A 20,425-nucleotide genomic window follows, 5' to 3' on the forward strand; every position below is an offset into this window, starting at 1 on the left:
ATAACATGTTTTAATTCTTTTTTGCTTCCTTAAGATCCAATAACTATTAATTAAGTAAAAATAAATACAACAGTTTCAAAAAAGCAATATATAATAGAAAATTTAAAAATACAGCAGAAAATTCATAAAAAATCTCATTTTTTATGCATTTTGATTTTTTGAGTTTGTTAAATTTTGTGTATTACTCAATTAATAGTTATTGGATTTTAAGGAAGCAAAAAAGAATTAAAACATGATGTTTATGAATGAGAAATAGCAATATAATAAAAAGTGGGACAGAGAATGGCACAGGGTGTGGGACAGAAGATCCGTTGCGGGTAAATAAGCACAAAGAAAACACTTACTGGGTTTAAAGCCGCCGGCAGAATTGCGGGAACCAAAATGATCAGAACAAAAAAAAAAACGCTTGGTTTAAGGCCACCGACAAAATTGTGGGGAGCAAAATGATGAGACAAACATGGGATCTGATGACTTGCAGAGCGATAAAAAGACGAACATGTCCAAAAATGAACCGCAAATAACAAGATAACCAAGACAAAAGGACAAGATAGTCCAAAAGAAAGTTAGCAAACGAAAATGAACAGCGGAAGAATTGTCCTCATGCAACTCGGCAGCTCCCAAAAGACCATGAAGGACAAAATGAGCAATGAAATCACAATATAACCGACACAATCAATTGGGATGCACTGTTCATCATCGCCCTTCCATGCTTTATGTAAAAAGTAGAGAGATAGAGATATCATCGCAAGCTAGATGGTTCTTGACATGGCTTGGAGAATGATACCCTGGTGATGTCGCAACCACCGTACAGCACTCGAAGAAGAGTTCCATCCCATGAACTTGAATTTTCAGAAGTACACAATTTTCCTGTTTAGTTAATCTTCCAGAACTGGAAATATCTTTTTTTTCTCTTTATCTTAATGTTTGTTCTCCTCATTTGTATACATGGAGGTAGCTATTCTACTTTCTGTACAAATATAGATCAAAATGATGAAAATAAAACAGCAATCCACCGTTGCAGGGATACGTTCCAATGATTGAAGTAATGAAAAATACAGTCTTTTATTAAAAAAAAAAAGTCCCGGAGAAAAGCTTAGTTCATATTAATGTCATTGATAATATGCAAAGTTCAACTGCAAAATACATGGTGTGACTAGAGCATAATGTCTTCCTATTAAATGAATCTGATGCTTGGAGTAATTAACTTCTGATATGAATAGAAAAATGAAACTATAAAGCAGAGTGGACTTTAGAGCAATGCCTTCTCTCTTTTTTTTTTTTTTTTTTTTAAGCAACATTTTTAGTGTCAAATAACATCAATGATGATAATTACTCCTTTTCTCTTTTCGTTGTGATAACTAATTGTAACTAAGAAGAGTCATATTAGGATAAAATAACAAGAAGAAGAATGATTTCATTGTAATAACTAATAAGAGTCATATTAGGACAAAACAACTAGAAGAAGAATATAAAGAAGAAATAAGAGCCAGATATCAAAAGGAAAGCATTGACGCCTTTGTGTGAATATATATTCTGAGAATACTGGCCAAAATCTTTCCAGGAGTTCTTTAGAAGCGAAAAGCGAAACCCGTTTGGATTTATTCGAAGTTTTTTAGAAAGGTATTGATTTGATGCATGTGATATTAAAAAGTGACTAGAATATATATTTAGCAGAGATGTAAAAAATTTTTAAAAAAAAATTACAATTCAAATAAGGCCTAATATATTAGCCTACCCAATCTGTTACACGCTATTAATACACTTTCTTTGTCTATTTGGTACTACATGTAATACAGAATTACATCAAATATTTTGATATACACGGAAGAATTATTATGGGCTAATATTATTGAGCTAATTTTTTGCACCTTTGATTTTGAAAATCATGAATTATTTGCATTTGTTAAATTATTTCCTAAACTCTTTTAATGCAATTTTCAGGAACAAGACTTTCATTTTGTCATTATTTTTTTCTTACTACTAACTTTTTCCAAAATTAATTTGAGAAAAAAATTTCAGCAAAGCATTATAAAACAAAATTGATTAGTACAAAAACCACCTATTTTTTGTTCTTTTATTTCCTTTTTTTGGATAGCAAAATTATATTGAATGTGAAATTTTTTATTTTTTTTTCCTAACTAGCAAGAAGAAATTAATTTCATTTTATTACATAAAATAAATATCTTCCAAAACCGTTTAGCCCTCTTTTTTTCCGTCCTCCTTTCTTTCGGTCCTGAGTCCTAATTTGAGCACAACAATTACTCTCTCGTCTTCCCCACTCCACCAGAGCCGTCGCCGCCGCCTCCACCAGAGCCGTCGCCGCTATCATGAACTTCTCATCCTCCTCCTCTTTAAGACTCGATACCAATGTCATGTCCACCAGAGCAGCTGTAGCAGTCCCATTCAATGGTACCCAATCTTACAGAGTTTCCTTTGGCGGGTCTGGTCTGAGGAAGGTAGTAAAGCTCAGCCCCACTTGTTCCTCTGCAGCCAAGCCGATGGATGCTGTGGTGGATAAGCAGCTGCAGAAGGTGGGTGAGTTGGGATCCGGTGTTCTGAGTCGAATTGAGTCCCTGAGTCAAGTTTCGGGGGTGCTGGGTTGCCAATGGGGCGATGAAGGGAAAGGAAAGCTCGTTGATATTTTAGCTGAGCATTTCGACGTCGTTGCTCGATGTCAGGTAACATACAATCGTTTCTTTACTTTAGAATCCTTCTTTTTTTGGGGTGTAATGTTGCTGAAATTTTCAAGAAGCTTTTAATTTTGGTTACCTTTTTAATTATTCGAATGAGGGTTAAAGTTTGGATCTTGATCCTGATTTCTTTGATTGAATTATATTTGAAACATGGACGAAGCTCCTTGATAATCTACTCGAGTTTGGTTCCACTTTATTAAGTGGCTGGAAATTGGTTCTTTGTTAATTACACAGCCCTGACAAGATTTATTAAGTCAAAATTTCAACCTCGAACTTGAAATTCACTTACGAACATATTAAGGCACTGCAGCTAGTTTGGTTGGTTTGTTGGTGCTGCTCGCAAAATAATCAAGCCAAGCTCCAACTCTATTCAAGCTTTCTAAAAGAAATTAGACCATGCTTGACTGGTCAAATGTTGGGCTTGATTAGCCTCATCTACACCCTTAATTAAGTTTCCAGTTGTGGAAGAGTTTACAAGTTCAGCTTGATTGTTGCATTAGCTTTTATTCCTGTCATGATAAAGCTTGAAAGTGATATGTTGGTTGTAAAGTAATATGCTTTTTAACATTCTTTGTGTTTGAAAATTTCGTTCTTGGCGTATGATCTTCATTATTGATACTCACTTTTTCCTCTTTGGCACAAATGGTCAATAAAAACTCTTCTACTGGATGTCAGTGTGTCTTTAGCCTCTTCTGCAGATTAGACATCTTTTTTGGCCTTCACAAGGATAGTAAAAAGTAATTTGAAGATAAATTGTATTAAGATGCCTGAAGTGTGTAAGACAGGAAGCATGTTCTTCATTTTTTTATCCCAAAATGTTTGTTTAACCTTTCAAGTAAATAAGAATTCTTAGTTCTTTTGTGTGCTTATGGCATCAAAATTTTGTTGCTGAACTTTTCAGAAGGCTAGATGATGAATCCTTTTATGATACGCTGTTGACATCTTTTTTTTTGTTAATGGTTTTACATTGTTCTTGTTGTCATAGAAGATGTATAGCATAAATTATCCTACTGAAGAAATAAAAAAGTGCATTCTTTCCCACAAAAATTGGCATCTAATATAGCTACCCCAGATGTATAGTAATTACATTTGTTTCTCATGGGGTGTAGATGTATACAGATGTACTTGCTCATAATACTTGAATTGGAGGCCTTTCTCCTTGCATGAGTGTTTACATTGTGGAGCTTTTCTTGATCTTGATCAATTAATGAATGATAAATGACTACATAATTTAATGTCAGGGTGGAGCTAATGCTGGACACACTATATATAACTCAGAAGGCAAAAAATTTGCCCTTCACCTTATTCCTTCAGGAATTCTTAATGAGGAACCCCTCTGTGTTATTGGCAATGGCGTTGTGGTGCACCTGCCAGGGTTCTTTAAAGAAATAGACAGTCTTGAATCTAATGGAGTCTCTTGTAAAGGAAGGATCTTGGTATCTGATCGTGCTCACTTGTTATTTGATTTTCATCAAGTTGTTGATGAACTTAGAGAAGCTGAGCTTGCCAAATCCTTTATTGGAACCACCCGGAGAGGCATTGGACCTTGCTATTCAAGCAAAGTTATCCGGAATGGTATAAGAGTATGTGACTTGAGGCATATGGATACTTTTCCACAGAAGCTTGATCTTTTATTATCAGATGCAGCTTCAAGGTTCCAAGGTTTTAACTATGGCCCTGACATGCTCAGGGAAGAAGTTGAACGGTACAAGAGATTTGCTGAGAGGTTGGAACCCTTCGTCGCTGATACTGTGCATGTCATGAATGAAGCTATCTCTCAAAAGAAGAAAATTTTAGTGGAAGGTGGTCAGGCAACCATGTTGGACATTGACTTTGGAACATATCCATTTGTAACTTCTTCCAGTCCTTCAGCTGGAGGTATCTGTACTGGTCTTGGAATTGCTCCTAGAGCAGTTGGTGATCTTATTGGAGTGGTAAGTGGAATTTTAGTTTCTCTTTTCTTCAATAAGATAATGTTTCTTAAGCATACCATATTTGTGATTTTATCCAACATTTCAAATATAGGTTAAAGCCTACACTACTAGAGTTGGTTCAGGACCCTTTCCAACAGAAATTTTGGGGAAAGGTGGCGACCTTCTTAGGTTTGCTGGACAAGAATTTGGCACAACAACTGGTCGCCCTCGTCGTTGTGGCTGGCTTGACATAGTTGCTCTCAGATACTGCTGCCAAATCAATGGCTTTTCTTCTCTGAACCTCACTAAACTTGATGTTTTATCAGATCTACCTGAAATTCAGTTAGGTGTTTCATATGGACAAATTGATGGTGCTCCAATCAAATCATTCCCTGCAGACCTTCGAGTTTTGGAGCAAGTCAAAGTAAGCTCTCTCTTTTTCCTAAATAGTCGACATGATTTCTCGGTACCTAGGTCCTTCAGGTCAATTCATTTAGAGGGTTATTGTGGTACCGGATAAATGTTAGAGAGTTTTTGTACATAGTTAGCTGGATGAATATGCCTTCCAATGCAGGAGGATGGGGTATTCTATGTGAGTTTGGTAGTTTAAGAAAATGGCTTAAAAGATATAATTCCTCAGCATTAGTGGAGCTACACTTTAGCACGAGAGTTGCATAGAAGAAAAACATATACTACTGTTTTTAGTTATGCCTAAAAAGAATTGTCTGCCGCTTGGATAAATTTCTCTTCTGGTTGAGTATTGGATGATCTTGACTCTGTTGGACAAATGGAATTACTTAATTTCTGACATTCTATAGCTCGACCTCCTAGTTGGTTGTCTTTCAGCTATTAGCGTCTGGATGTTGATTGCTTTTTTTTTTTTCCATCTTGAACCTTAGTTTGATTTATGCTATGGACATATAGGTGGAATATGAAGTTTTGCCAGGGTGGCAGTGTGATATATCTTCTATCAGAAACTACTCGGATCTACCCAAGGCTGCACGTCAGTATGTTGAAAGGATAGAAGAACTTGTGGGCGTACCCATTCATTACATTGGTGTCGGGCCAGGACGTGATGCCCTTATATACAAATGAGGTTTTGAAGCTCTGCTTAGGGTCTCTCCTTGATGAGATTATCACTTTGCCACAGCCGTGGCAGGAATAGTGCCCCTATTTTTTGAATTAGCTAAGGTTATCAATTTGGTGACATTATGTATGTATTTGTCATTTACGAAGGCTGCTCTGAATTTCCATGTAGTGAATTCTCATTCATGTTGAGCCTTTAAGGAAATTCTGTAGGTTGATGTATTGTCGAAGGCAAAGACACATTAGAATGCAAATTCGAGTTGTTTGGGGTGGCTGCAGCTGATGCTGGCAACGGGGTTCTGGGGAGCTCCAGCATTTGAATGATTCAGTTGCAGAGCAACCTGCGTGTATTAGATTCGAATGTTTGTTTTCGGTTGTTGTCCTGTCAACTTAGTATCCTGGTTTTGCAGAACTTTTTTTAGCAATAAATAACCAATCTTCAGTTGACATAGTGTAAACTTAGTCCTAGTGCAGTGCCTTTTCTTTCTCTGTCACAACATGATGTTTCTTTTGAAAACCAACTTTTCTTGGAGCTGCTCCTGACTGGTTCGTGAGAATCTGCATTAGCTGTGAATGCAATTGGCTGAAATGCGCTTTTGTGAGACATGCATTGCACGTAACTTGTTTTTAGTAAACTGGATTGGAATAAAAGAATATGCTGCCTTTTTAAAAATATAATAACAAGCTTCATTGGAATTTGTTTTGGTTGGCATATTAAAGAGGAGTAAAATTAACCAATGGAAATGGCGCATGCTACGCGGGTGCATATGAAAAAAAATTCGTAAAGGAAAAAAAATAATTTGTTGATGATTATAGAAAATTTTATTAGGCTTATAAATGGGAGGGTTTTTTTTTATCTTTTTCTTTTTTCTTTTTTCTTTTAAGAAAGGAGCTCATTTGTAATTTTTTTTTTAATTAGTAGATTATTGAATTGTGGAAATCTAGCGTGAGAAGAATACATTGGCACGAGTTATGGGCAGAGTATAGTGGCAACATTTACGCGGGATATATTTGAAACAATAAATAATGACATAGCTTTTTAACACCAAACATGCTTCTCAAGTTTTATAAACAGAGATTCCCTCAAAAAAAAAAAAGGTTTTATAGACAGAGTGATGCTTTTAGTCTTTTATGGATTGAAAACTGGCACCTTCAGGAACTACTCTACTCTTCTTAAGCACGAGTTATTTGAAGAAGCAAATCTATTGCATCACAAGCACATTTTTAACTAATAATTAATATTTTTAATTGTCCTTTTATTTCAGTGTGCATTATATTATATTAAAAAAAGTGATACAATATATTATAGAATAATTTTCCAAATAGATTTGGATTCTTTCTTGCCACAAAATACAATCTCCTAGCCCTAAGTCCTAGCCCACCTTGCTATATTCGATTTCGAGGGGCACTTTGGTCTCACCGAAGTGGCAAAATCAAGCAAAAGGAAAAAAGTTTCGAAAAAAGAAAGAAATCCTTCAACAAAAAAAAAAAAAGAAGAAAGAAATCCAAAAGCCTGCTAAAACCCAGAGAACGTCATAACGTCCTTTAGAGAAGAGTGGGAAAAGCAGTAATCAAATCAATGGAGAAAGTAGGAAGAGGAGGAGGAGAAAAGAGCAATAATGAGAAGAAGAAAGCTGCTGCTAATATAACTCTGGAGCAATTCGTCTCCATTATGACCCCTTTAATCGATATGGAAAAGGTTTCAGTGACCATCTTTTTTTAGCTTCAGTCCTTCCGGAATCCCATTTTTGGCTTCAAAGTTTTTTCTTTTTTTTTTGGATCATTTGATTTGGTTCTATTTGATTGTAGTTTTATTGCAAGATTTTTTTTTTGTGTTGTTGGGAGGGGGGGGGGGGGGGGGAGGGTTCATTTTCAGCATTTGGTTGCGATTGAACGCTGAAACAATTGTTGAAGTATACACTGGATTAGCTATTGAAACAATTAAAGAATTCCCTTTTGTCCTTATTGTTAAAAACAATTAGGAAATGTTGATGAATTGAACTATATTGTCTGATAGGCTTCCTACTGTACTCTTAACTGTCTTTATTAAACGTTGATATAGGCAGAGTGTGGCTAATAGGCCTCAAACATGATCAAAGCCACTTGATTTTTCTAGCCTAAGCTCTCTTTGTCGGTAAAAGGTACAAAAAGAAGTTTACTTTTTGTTTTTTTTGATGATTGAGGATGTACTTTATTTGCAGAAAATCAGGGTAGAAATTCTAAATGAATGTACTGCCATACTTTTTTGATAAATGCAAAATTAAAAAATTTAAACGATAAAGGTCGTCTTATTCAAAATCCCCATAATGACAATGCATGTTAACGCTAGAAAGTAACCGTTGTCTCCGGTATAGGCTAGTTCTGATTGTTTCTCTGTGTTGTTCAGTCCAAGACTTAGTTTCTCTAATCCTGTAACATGCAATTAGGATGTTGTGTATTTCTTATGAGACGTGCATTCCACATGTAAATGCATGTATTTGCTATTATTGTTCAAATATATCTGGATCCGACTGCAGCATGTTCACTTTATTTACAGTGATGCATATGTTATTGTTTAAGGAAGCTGAGATATCTGCATCAATGAGCTCTGGTGCAACAAGGAATTTGGAGACTTCTCAGAAGAAGGGATCCACTATTCTTAATTTGAAGTGCGTAGATGTTCAGGTAGTACTTTTTTCCCCATGCAGTGAAGATCGTGTGTTGAGTAAGACAGGATTTTGTGCTATAAAACATGGTATGAATGTTGCATTTGATTGTAGACAGGGCTAATGGGCAAGGCTCTTCTGGAGTTGCAGTCCAATAAAGGGGATGTTCTTCCTGCTCACAAAGTGAGTCATTGTATATGGAATCTTTCTTATAATGATATATTGTGGGATATAAAGCAATTCTTGCCTTCTTCATTTGCACTATGCAAGCGAACCTGCTAAATTTAAGGTGGAAGAAACATGTGGTTAACCTTCTCAAATTGATTATGTCATTGATTTTCTTGCATACTAGTTACTGCTGTATGTGTTTTTCTGTTTTCTATGAAAATATGTGCTTTGAACTAGAACAAAAAATCGAAAATAACTAGTTTTGTACATGCTTGAGGAGGTCATACTAGTTCTGGATATTGGTTTTTTATTTGCTTGTGTGTCATATAGACAGCCAGTACACTATTCTATCTTCCTGAGCGCTTCTGTTCCATTTAACTTTGGAATTTTTGAGAATTTACATTGATTACGCGCCTTCTGGTATGCTACAAATTGATATGGTATTGAAATGGTTCTTTGGATGACTCACAGTGCTGTAGCAAACAAATTTCTTTCATGCTAAAAGTTTTGATTTCTCTTGATTTTTTAAAATCTGTTCTTCAGTTGGTGACAATTACTTCACCTTGCAGTTTGGCCCCCATGATGTTGTGATTTTGAAGCCAAACAAGGCTGACCCCGGCTCTCCTTCCCTTGGACAGGGTGTTGTTTACAGACTTAAGGTACTTTAGATGTGGAACTTGTCTAATTTCTGGCTGTGCACTTGACGTGTAGTAGTTTCTTTAATTAGTGGCACTATTCGCTTTTGATGCTGATTTTGATCTGATCAGGATTCATCTATTACGGTGGCTTTTGATGACGTACCTGAAGATGGTTTAAATAGTCCTCTACGCCTAGAGAAAGTGGCAAATGAGGTGCACTCAATAATGATTTTTTTTCATAGACTTTAAGAATTAAAAAAAAAAGAAATAGAAAATCTTCCTAAAAATTTCAATTACACTTTCCCCTTTTCCTTTCCAATGATGCTGCAACAAAATCACAGTGACAGAACTCTGATTCTTTTATTCTTTCTATCTTGTATATTTGTTAAGAGTTTTCATTATTCTGCTTGAGATTAAGCTTTTAGATTTCAAGTCAATTTGATAATAAATTTAAGGATTTTGAATATTGAGACTGCTATATAAGCATATTTTCTGAGGTTTTTACCTTGATGAACTGTCAATGATAAGTCATCAGAATTATGCTATCTCAAGTTACCCGAATGAGGAACAGGTTACATACTTATTCGTCAAATTAGGGAGTTCTTTACAAGTGCAGTTACGGATTTTGGTAGGTTACATATCGGCGGATGAAAGACACATTAGTACAATTGAGTAAAGGAGTGCAAAAGGGCCCTGCTGCTGACTTGGTTCCTGTATTGTTTGGAGAGAGGCCACCTATGATAGCAAAAAAGGATGCCAAAATCACCCCTTATAATGCTAACCTTGATCATTCTCAGGTTAAGAAGATAACCTTCTTTTGTTAGTTGGATGCTTTACGTTTTTAAGTTAGACATATTGTTTTTACTTGTTCTATTCTGGTCACAGTAGTCCTCAGAAACTCCTGAAGTTTCAAGGAAATTGAATTCATGGAAGCGTATTTCTGCATCAGCCCTGTTGCTTCTAGACAAAAATGTTGTCTGTTTTGTATTCCACTACGATAATATGTTTGATTTACTTTTTCCTGTTAAAGTTTCTGGAGCATCTTATACAGCTAGTGTTTGTTTCGTTGCCTAGCTACTATATCAGGGTATTATCTTTTAGTCTTCAATGCTACCTTGCAATGATTCAGCCCAAACTTTGCTAAACGAATGTTCCCCCCTTCCCTGTGTCTGACTGTAGAAGAAACTCGAAATCTCTTATAGCTTGTAGAGATTAGTGTCAAACAGGGGATTTTGGCTGTTTGTAAGCTGTCAATGTTAATAAATCACAATAGGAATCTCTTTCTTTTCAAATGCTTTTTGACATTTGAAACGAAAGTTTTCTAAACCACCAACACCAGCAATATGTTTCTAGTGATTTCATGTAGTAATAGTGGATTTTAAATCTTGGCATCTTCTGGTTCCTGTTTCCATTGCTTTTGATGTGCTTTGGGTGAGAGGCAGAGATGGACCTTAAACAGCAACTAAGTATTGCTTACCTCCTTTCTTTGAACTTGATTGCAATGGTAGATCATGGTTACTAAGCTTTAGAAGCAAGCTTAGAGTTTCTTGTTTTCTCGTGTCAATTTAGTATATATCCGCTCAAGGAGGTTTATATTATTCTGTCTTCTTTGTCCTGTGAATGTCTATTTGACAATTGTCGAGATCTACATATGAGGGTGATAGACTGAGAGATGGTCATGGAAGATTATTTTTTGGATATGAATCAATATATGTGCTTGTTCTTGCACAATAGAAATCTCATAGTTAGATTGGGGAAAATTGTTTGCCCAAATTGGGTTTTGGATTATATGCCATGTTTCTGTCATGAAATTGATCAAATATGTTTTTGCTGCTGTAGAATCTGCTTTATACAGTTAGGACTTTTGGATTGAGTTATTAGCTATCTGTAAATTGTATTTCTAGGAATGTACAAAGCTGTTCATGGAGAGTAATTGTCTGTTTTGGTTTTAGATGCACAAATTGGGAATATTTTGCTGCATCCAGGGGAAATGGGCATGGTACCATGCTCATTACCTTCAGAACTTGAGTGCTTGTCAAGAAGGTTTTAGTAATAAGAAAGGTTGGTGCTTCTTGAGGTAGTGCCATGTAAGCTAAAAGATTGCAACTTTGAGCTTGACCATGGACTGCTTTTGACCAATTAAATAATAAAAGAAGTGCTTCTAAAATTTCTCTAAACACTTCTACAAGCACTATACTTGAGACCAGACTCGAACCAACCTTTCTTGTTGAATAATTTGCTGAGAACTCTTGCTCAGCTTTCCACATTTGTTTGTATCCATATCTGTATCTGTAGCACATGAAGTTGCATTTAGTTCTTTGATCACTTTTTTGTCTTTCTGATACATGCAACTGGAGGATTAACATATTCTGCCCCATTATAATCTTAATATATGTTGAGGCATGTATCCCTAGACAGTGGACATGGGAGCCTCGGTTACTCTTGTTATTATAATTTGTGACATCTACAGACTGAAGTGTGTTCCTCTCTCCTTTTCCCCTCTTCTAAGAAAGCTGCCATTTCAAAGGCTCTTTCATCCAAGGACCTTTTCTTGTTGCATGGACCTCCTGGTACAGGGAAAACTACTACAGTGGTGGAAATTATCTTACAAGAAGTGAAACGTGGATCGAAGATTCTTGCTTGTGCTGCTTCAAACATTGCTGTGGATAACATTGTTGAGCGACTAGTCCCTCATAGGTACCTTTTTGTGCTCCATATATCAACTGGTCCCTCGTGAGGGAGATATATTGTAGATGATACTTTGTTTCTGTAAATGTACTTCCATCTTCAAGTAAACCGCCCCAAATTGGTTTGCTATACTTTCAACTACGAATGTTTTACACACACCCACACACACATATATATAGATCATTAGACGCTCTGTGAATAAGATAAAGTAACTTTTCAATACAGAAAAAAGTTTAATTTTCATTTTTATTGTTTAGGTAGCCTTCTGTAAAGTAAGAAGTTACTTGTTTATCTTTCTATATATGTCTAACAATCTGTTGTCCACTATCAGGAGTTAAAGATTGCTAGTTACCAAATTTTGCAAAACGCCTTTCATGATTATGAGTAGTCTCATAGATTTTTAATTTCAAAGTGCTTGAATGATGGTATCTAAGGTATAGTTTCGTGAAAATCACAAGTAGAAGCGTACTCTATGATACCTTTACAGATGTATAGTTAATCCATCTTTACGTGCTTGGTCAAAGGGGAGGACATAAACAGGGTTGGGAAAGTAAGATGAGTGCACATGGAAGTTTAATTGTTGTATAGTTAAATATGTTCAGGATATTTCATCCACTCCTTTCTCCCCTCGAGGAGGGGGACATCTGAAAGTCTTTTTCCCATCTTAAGTTTCTTGTTATGCACTTTACCCTTATTGCATAATCAAGTTGAAACTTGTTGTATTGGTTTAACATTCCAGAAATTTCATTTATCTGTTCATTTATTTATTTATTTTTGTAAGTTTTATCAAACCAACAAAATAACTCTCTACTTCCATCTGTTGATCAGGGTAAAGTTGGTAAGATTTGGGCACCCTGCACGTTTACTTCCACAAGTATTAGAGAGTGCTCTAGATGCACAGGTACCTTTACCTTTGTGTTCCCGGACAATTGGTGGACCATGGGACATCTTTAGTTGATTCTCCTGTAGGTTAAAGGTTCTGGTTATGAGAACATGCAGTTACCATAGATTTGAAGCATTTGTAATTCTTTTTGTTGCTGCTTCTTTATTTGTTATTGTCTCTAGATGTTGCATTTTCCATGTAGCTTACTATCGTTTAAAAAAAAATTTGATCTTATACTGCTAAGCATCTCCATGAATTACTACTTCATCTAATAACTTAAGATGGTGGAGAAAAGACAATTTACTGATTAGTAAACTTTAACACACCCCACACTTTGTGCTAAATGTTCCTTTTAATGGGCCAAGCATGTTCTTAGTGCTAAATTTTCTTTCCAATGGGCCAAGCATGTTCTTATTGCTAAATGTTCTTTCAATGGCCAAGCATGTGGAGCCATAGTTGTGGCTTTAGGGCATTGATACTTGTTGGATCTTTCACCAGCTATGGTACCATGTTCATTACCACTTCATCTTATGTAGATAATAGAGAGGAAGGATTTTTTTTTTTTTTTTTTTTTTTTATGTACTCTCAGTTAGTGGGTCAAAATTATCATTAATCAGTCACTCTTTCTGCAATATGACTGATTTATACACTAATCTTTCAACAAGAATTTGCAGAGGTTTTCTTTGTTTACTTTTGCTTGCGGTTTGTAATTATAATCACTCTAGGATTGATGTTGACATTTTCCTTCTATTGAGGCTTACCAATACTATTTCTCATTGGTTTGCAATATATAGTGTAGGAAGGTCCTACTCCTAGTTCTGATTCAATGTTTACATGCAGGTTCTTCGTGGGGATAATAGTGCTCTTGCAAATGACATCCGCAAGGAGATGAAGGTAAGATGTTCTAATTATGATAGTTGCCAGTTAACTTATTCCACCCCTGATAAAAGAGATTGCATTGATGGGAACCATTTCAAAGTTGCTAAGAGGTTGATCTTTTCTATGCTTGAAATTGGGCTCATCCAGTATCTTGGAGTGTGATTTTTGGTTGAACATTGGGAATCTAGCTGTAGAAAGCAAAGTAAAGCTACACTAGCCCCTTAGGCATGGCCATATATGGCATAGAAATCGCATTTGGAAATGGAGGACAACTAATCTGGAGCTGCTGGTGTTGTAGCAAAACTGAACTTAATGGTAGCAAACTTGATCAAATGGTTTAAGTGTTCCCAGACTCCAGATCCCATACCACCCCTTGTAAGCTGAATTCATATGCCTCAATAGCTACAGCGATGCTATTTGCTTGGAGGGTCAGTAAAGCAAAATTGCTGATTGAGTTTAATATGAATTTCGCATTTCTTATAAAGTTGTTCTTATTGGGAAAAAATCGATCAGATTGCAAATTTACAAATTTTTATATATGGGCTCTCAGTCATTGAATTTTTCCTTTTAGTGTTTTTGTGATGTTGATGGTTGTGCGACAGTTTGTTCCTCGCTGTATCTATTTACAATACTAAGGCATCTTTGCAAATTCAAGTGAATTTGAAACCTTTTGGTACGAAGATATCTTTTTGTTCTTCGTCAAGTTTTATCATGAAAAGATGTATTCTTGATATAGTCATTTGTAATTTGATTATGCATATGATTTTTACATTTTGGATTTTCTGTTCATTGTTTTCCTCTTCTTCCTTCATTTATCTACTTTTTAATTCTTTCTCGAATATGGAATTCTATAGGCCCTGAATGGGAAACTGTTAAAAGCCAAGGATAGAAACACAAAAAGGGATATTAAGAGGGAGCTCAAGGCTCTTTCGAAAGAAGAACGCAAAAGGCAGCAGCTTGCTGTGACAGATGTAATTAAAAATGCTGATGTGGTGTTGACAACCTTGACTGGCTCATTGTCTAAAAAATTGGATGGTACTTCATTTGATTTGGTTATCATTGATGAAGCTGCTCAGGCACTTGAAATAGCGTGTTGGATTGCTTTGCTGAAGGTAATTTTAGAAAATGGACACAAAACGCGAATTGCATGTCCACAAGCTTGTGTATTTAAACTGCATATTTGTTGTGGTAAACTTAGACAGGAAGCTGTCTTTTCATGTCTGTATTTTTTTTCCATGTCTCTGTTGTTTTTACTGATGAAGTCCTAATTAGTAGTATTGTTCGATTTACTTTATTAAGGTTCATTGCTTTTGCTGTTATAAGCACTCAGAAGGATTATCTAAGGACAATACTGAAGCAAGTATAGCTATACGTTATATGAATTTTGAAAAATGAAAAAAAAAATCCTAAATTTCCTTGCATCTGTATATGGAGATTTATTTACAGTTCTTCATGAGGTCTTGAGTTTAGGATGGTTGATATAGAAAGTTAGAATATAAGCAGATCATAGTGGTGGTGAATGCCTGTAATTGACCCAAGAAGATTTAGAGGGAAATGATGATGTCTTGATTTGACTTGTTCTCAGAAGGGATTCTGATTATTCTTGAAAGTAACCAACATGGGCAATTTATGTCAGATGCAAGAAGAAAATAATTACATTTGACAATTAAAATAAGCTGGACTGAGATGCTGCACTGGTAGGTGATGACTTTGTTTTTCTAAAAGGAATAACCTTTGCACGTGGGAAGAAAATGTCCCTGATGTTACTGTGTGGAAAGAGAGATCCAAAGGCCAGCATGTAGTTAAAGCTATAATTAGGGAATGTGATGCTGCTGCTGGTAAAACTAGAGATGCTAAAATGATTTTCTTTGGAATACGTGGGAAGTGCATTTCAGCTATGTTCTTTTCACATACTTGAAACTGGGTCAATGGGGGATCTTTTGATGGAGGCAGCTCAGAAGCTTTAGGAAGTCTTTGAGTTGAAGTGAGTCTGTTGTCAAAGCCTTACCTTTTGTAGTCCTGCTTGCATCAATGTTATGATTTTTTTGGCTTTTGAGGTCATAGACTAGAGTGCAGTGGTTTTAGATGTACTAAGTTTTGGTCAATTGGCTCAGATCCAGCCATGCAAAGGTATTGGGGTGATATTTCTTTGTGATGTGCTTTTTCCATATATTATAGAGACATGTTGCAGCTATCAACTGTTTTGCTTTTCTTCTCTGTTTGCCCCATCTTTTGCTTTTTCTTTGGTGGGTATTGTGGCTTTGGTGGTTGGTGTGTTTTGGTTAATTTGCTTTTCTATATTACATTATGTACGAAATAATTGTTTTACATCATGAAAAAATAGGGATTCAATATGATGGACTACTTGTGGCAGGCAGCTCTGAGAACAATTTTTGATATTGCAGGGGTCAAGGTGTATTCTTGCAGGTGATCATCTCCAGCTTCCTCCAACCATTCAAAGTGTTGATGCCGAGAAGAAAGGACTAGGGAGAACACTTTTTGAACGACTTGCTGGATTATATGGAAATGAAGTCATGTCCATGCTCACTGTCCAGTACCGCATGCATGAACTTATTATGAACTGGTCATCTCAAGAGCTTTATGACAGTAAGGTGCCGAAATTATATCTGGTGCATTAGTAATGCAATTGTTTTCCTATAAGGTGATGCTTGCTTGTGGAAAAGTTGACAAAAAGTGATCCATTATGCTGATGTTGTTTTCTTCTTTATTACAGATTAAAGCCCACCCAAGTGTCGCTGCACATATGCTATATGATCTTGATAGTGTGAACAAGACACCTACAACCGAGTCAACCCTTCTTATCATAGACATAGCTGGGTATGGTGCTATTGGTGCTCTCTGTTAGGTTGCATGTTTCATGGAATTTTTGTAATAATTGCTAAGAAGATAGTCCAAAAACCACTTTTATTGAGTTTTAGTTTCTTCATAGACGTAGAAGCTGAAAAGTGTAGGAGTATCATTTGTCTCTTCATTTTACCCAAAGAAAAATGTACATTTTGTACACAAGCCAGTACAAATGCCCTTCATAACTAAAAGCCCCAAATTGTATCCTGCTTAAGGATTAAGCATCCTAGTGCACCCTTTTCACAAAGTTTTATTTACTTTTAAGTGTTATACAAATTAATGTTGGGCTCCGAAAAGTGATCAAGGAAGAACAACAAAGTTCACTCCACTACCATACAGGGACAAGCAAGTTCTAAGAAGTTTTGACAGAGTTGCTAATATTTTTCTCATGCAAAGCTTTCGCTTCCAGTTCCATAGCTCTGGAATTAGTTATATTGCTGGTTTTTAATGTTTAGAAATTTTAATGCACTGTGATACAGTTGTGACATGGAAGAAAAGAAGGATGAGGAAGATAGCACGTTAAATGAGGGTGAAGCTGAGATTTCCATAGCCCATGCAAGAAGACTTGTTCAGAGTGGGGTTCAAGCTTCAGATATTGGTATTATTACACCTTATGCAGCACAGGTATTACTTATGTTCAGTTCCTGATGACTTAAGGCTGATATGATTCCATTGCATATGGTCCTAATGGTCTTGCTTCTTTTCACAGGTTGTCTTCTTGAAGATGTTGAAATGCAATCACGACAAACTAAAAGATATGGAGATCTCTACTGTTGATGGCTTCCAGGGTCGAGAAAAAGAAGCCATCATCATTTCAATGGTTCGGTCAAACTCAAAGAAAGAGGTAGTCTTGTTATCTTCATCATCTTGTTTGCCCTTGCCATTTGAGCGGCCAGTATTTCAATTTGCAAAAAGATTATAATGTAGAGAACTTTTTTTAGGTGGGATTTCTAAGTGACCGGCGAAGAATGAATGTTGCGGTGACACGGGCAAGGAGACAATGTTGTCTCGTCTGTGACACTGAAACAGTAAGTAGTGACAAATTTTTGAAGCGGATGATTGAATACTTTGAAGAACATGGTGAATATTTAAGTGCTTCAGAGTACGGAAATGAATAAGTGAAAAAGTTCCATGAGAATTTCCCTTGGTTGATGTGAGAAATATAGTTCCATATTTATAGGCGGCATTAATGCCATAATACTTTGTAAGAAAATCACATGGTGGCTTGCTGCAGATCAGCTATGACTTGAGATTAATTTAACAATCAGCAGAAAGCAAAAGTAACTTTATTAAAGGAATTTATGATGAATCTCTTCTTTTGTCATATTGGCTGGTTGTACGCCTTCTCTCTGTGTATGTTGATCAGTTATGATTCTTGTCTTCCTAGTATTAGAGCATGAGACTATCACCATCACAGAGTGATAGTTCAACGGCATCAGATCCTCGAGAATTCAATCAAGCTATTTTAATGATAAATATTGTGCGAGTCTGTGGTAATGAATTATGAATATGGTTAAACCTTTGGAGTGTAACTTTCATGTCCTTTAGGGTTACTTGAAAACTTGCATAATTTTGTGAGAAAGTCAAGTATCCCATAGGTATGTTTTGGCTGATGTTTATATTTCTTCCTTTTACCGAATCGTAAATGTTGGGCACCGATGCATGTATTATTGTTTTATTTTCGTGCGCATTTAACTTGACACTTATCTGCAGCTGCTTGGACGCTTTATGGATATTCTTTGATTCTTTGATGTCAATTTCTCGGATCAGTTGTAGACTATGTTACTCGGCTTTCCTAGGCTGTATGGACCACCAATGGTCAACTGCAAAGATGAAGCATAAATGGATATTTAATGTGAAAAGTTCTTTTGAGTACAAAAATGCGACAGATATGGGTTCGAGTGTTAATAGCCTATTACTGAATAGCAAGGAATATGATCGCGTGCTTGCCTGCCACTAGTTAGCACCTAATATCTTGCTCCTTTTCTACTCCTGTGATTACACTTATCTAGTATTTGGCGAAAAAGTACATGATCTCTCTCTCTCAAGTGCCTTCACCCCCCCCCCTCCTCCCTCCCCCGGGGTCCCAAACCTTCCCTTTCTCAGGAGATCTGCTGCGGAGCTATAAACATATAGGTATAAGTGTATTCTTGGATGGTCTTTACTATTGGGAGCTAATATGTCCTCTGCTGGCTACTTCAGAAGTTCCAAATGGATGGAGGAAAACTGGGATCGTCATCATTATCATTGTCGACATGAAACCTACTATTTTCCACTAGCTGATTGTCTTCAATTCCAGGTAGTTCACTTGGCGTTTCCCAGTTGAAAATATTTTCAGGGAGGTTGGTGAATACGTCATCGTCTTTTGGTGAGAAATCTTTATCAATGAAGTTTGAGGGTACTTCACTTACACCAGGCTGGTCCTCTTTTTTAAGTATTCCTAGTTGCTGAAGGAATTCATTTAGATCAATCTGAGGCTTTTCTTCTTGGTTTAGTGACTTGTTTTCCCAAGGGTGCTCCGCTTCGTCATTATTTTTTCCTTCAAGACTTTCAACATGGGGATGATCATCCACATATTCTACGTCGCTCTTGGGATTGCTAGATGATGTGCTTGCTGAAGATGTTTGACATAATAATCCTGTTTCCTTGAGTTCTTGGAGTCTTTGGTGAATAACATGTACGCTAGGTTGGGCATTCAGATTTAGCAAACCGGTACTAGGAAACATCGAGACGAGGCTGTTGGAAGGGAACCATTTGAACTTCTGTGATTTGTTCAAAGGGTTGAAGTTTGATCTCAGGTGGGGAAGATTGACGTAAGCATCTGGCCCGTATAACCTTCTCGCAGCTTCATCATATGCCATGGCAGCCTCTTCCGCCGTGGCAAAAGACCCCAGCCACAGTCTTGTTCTTTTCTTTGGCTCCCTGATTTCCGCCACCCATTTCCCCCAAGTCCTCTGTCGAACTCCTCGATACTCGCACATAGCATTCTGAGGCCCTCCTTTTCCTCTTGCAGGGCCTTTCTTCCATGGCTTTAACGTAGTCTTTCGGTAGCCATCCATGCTATAGATTTTGAAGCAGCCAAGTGTGAGTGGTTTTGCTTGGTGTTGAAGTGAGAATGGATGATGATGAGTGCTAGGCGCGGGATATGTATATAGAGTGTCTCAGTGCAGTTCGGGTTTAAATGGTATCACGTTTGGAGAAAGTTTTGAAGCCCATGTGACCGTTGGGGCTAAGTTGCGAGTAGTGAACACTCTTCATACACTGAACAGCGTACAATCACATATATGATACATCCCTCATTCTCTGGTTGTGTATTCTCCATCAGTTTTGGTGGAAACTGTTTCATATAGTTTTGTTTGAATTCTTGATTTCTGAAAATTCAAACACTGCATCAGCCCTACAGACTTGGTGCACGTACTGCATGCATGATAAGTGTGAAGAATGCTGCATGTGAAAGTCCTGTAGAGGGCTCGTGCATGTCATTATGGCCAAAAATAGTGCGTATGACTATGAACTGCTTCAAGTGAAAGAATCCAAGGTTTGTCACAAGAATAAAATCTTTACCAGATTTTTGTCATTTTCCTACTGTATCATACTGGCAACCGTCGAATAACTTGGAAGAATTAAGGCCTTGCTTGGATTGAAGGTTTTCGTCGGAAAATATTATCGTTTTCCGTGATCACATTTCCCTATTACCTTTTTCCCTCACATATATCAAATCGCTACAGTAATTTTTCCATGAAAAATGACGGAAAATGCAATCCAAACACAACCTAAACATTCGGGCATTGTGGTTCAAGATGAAAAGAAAGGAAAAACAATTACATTTATACAACGAAATTTCTACAGATGATTGATGAGGTAACACTAATCAAACCTGATTCTGCCAAAATTTTTTTGATAGACACTTTGGTTACAACTCAATATAGCATTTATGCATGTAATACGAGGTTTGAGATGATTTAAG

The 20,425-nt window shown here is 36.6% G+C and overlaps 3 protein-coding genes across 6 annotated transcripts; 2 read left to right on the forward strand and 1 right to left on the reverse strand.

Annotated features, from left to right (window-relative positions):
* Positions 1-2,201: 2,201 nt before the first annotated feature.
* On the forward strand, positions 2,202-6,139 carry LOC113692812 (adenylosuccinate synthetase 2, chloroplastic). Its single transcript, XM_027211384.2, has 4 exons — positions 2,202-2,678; positions 3,935-4,627; positions 4,719-5,030; positions 5,531-6,139. The coding sequence occupies exons 1-4, from the start codon at positions 2,328-2,330 to the stop codon at positions 5,699-5,701; spliced, it is 1,527 nt and encodes a 508-aa protein (XP_027067185.2). The 5' UTR covers positions 2,202-2,327; the 3' UTR covers positions 5,702-6,139.
* Positions 6,140-7,032: 893 nt separating this feature from the next.
* LOC113693970 (uncharacterized) lies at positions 7,033-17,782 on the forward strand. 4 transcript variants are annotated; one of them, XM_027212782.2, is made up of 15 exons: positions 7,033-7,391; positions 8,256-8,356; positions 8,452-8,520; positions 9,075-9,164; positions 9,273-9,356; positions 9,776-9,940; positions 11,653-11,840; positions 12,660-12,732; positions 13,555-13,608; positions 14,448-14,705; positions 15,999-16,205; positions 16,328-16,431; positions 16,938-17,082; positions 17,168-17,302; positions 17,400-17,782. In XM_027212782.2, the coding sequence occupies exons 2-15, from the start codon at positions 8,273-8,275 to the stop codon at positions 17,574-17,576; spliced, it is 1,833 nt and encodes a 610-aa protein (XP_027068583.2). In that variant the 5' UTR covers positions 7,033-7,391; positions 8,256-8,272; the 3' UTR covers positions 17,577-17,782. The 4 variants fall into 4 exon arrangements, with proteins under 4 accessions (XP_027068583.2, XP_027068581.2, XP_071909214.1 ...); XM_027212780.2 differs by having other exon boundaries at positions 7,034-7,391; positions 8,252-8,356; XM_072053113.1 differs by lacking the exon at positions 9,273-9,356 and having other exon boundaries at positions 7,034-7,391; positions 8,252-8,356.
* A 785-nt stretch (positions 17,783-18,567) lies between these two features.
* Positions 18,568-19,830, reverse strand: LOC113693971 (dehydration-responsive element-binding protein 2F). The gene has a single exon (XM_027212783.2). The coding sequence runs from the start codon at positions 19,515-19,517 to the stop codon at positions 18,657-18,659; it is 861 nt and encodes a 286-aa protein (XP_027068584.2). The 5' UTR covers positions 19,518-19,830; the 3' UTR covers positions 18,568-18,656.
* Positions 19,831-20,425: the final 595 nt, after the last annotated feature.

The sequence above is a fragment of the Coffea arabica genome, chromosome 6c, assembly GCF_036785885.1.
Source record: "Coffea arabica cultivar ET-39 chromosome 6c, Coffea Arabica ET-39 HiFi, whole genome shotgun sequence".
NCBI lineage: Eukaryota > Viridiplantae > Streptophyta > Magnoliopsida > Gentianales > Rubiaceae > Coffea > Coffea arabica.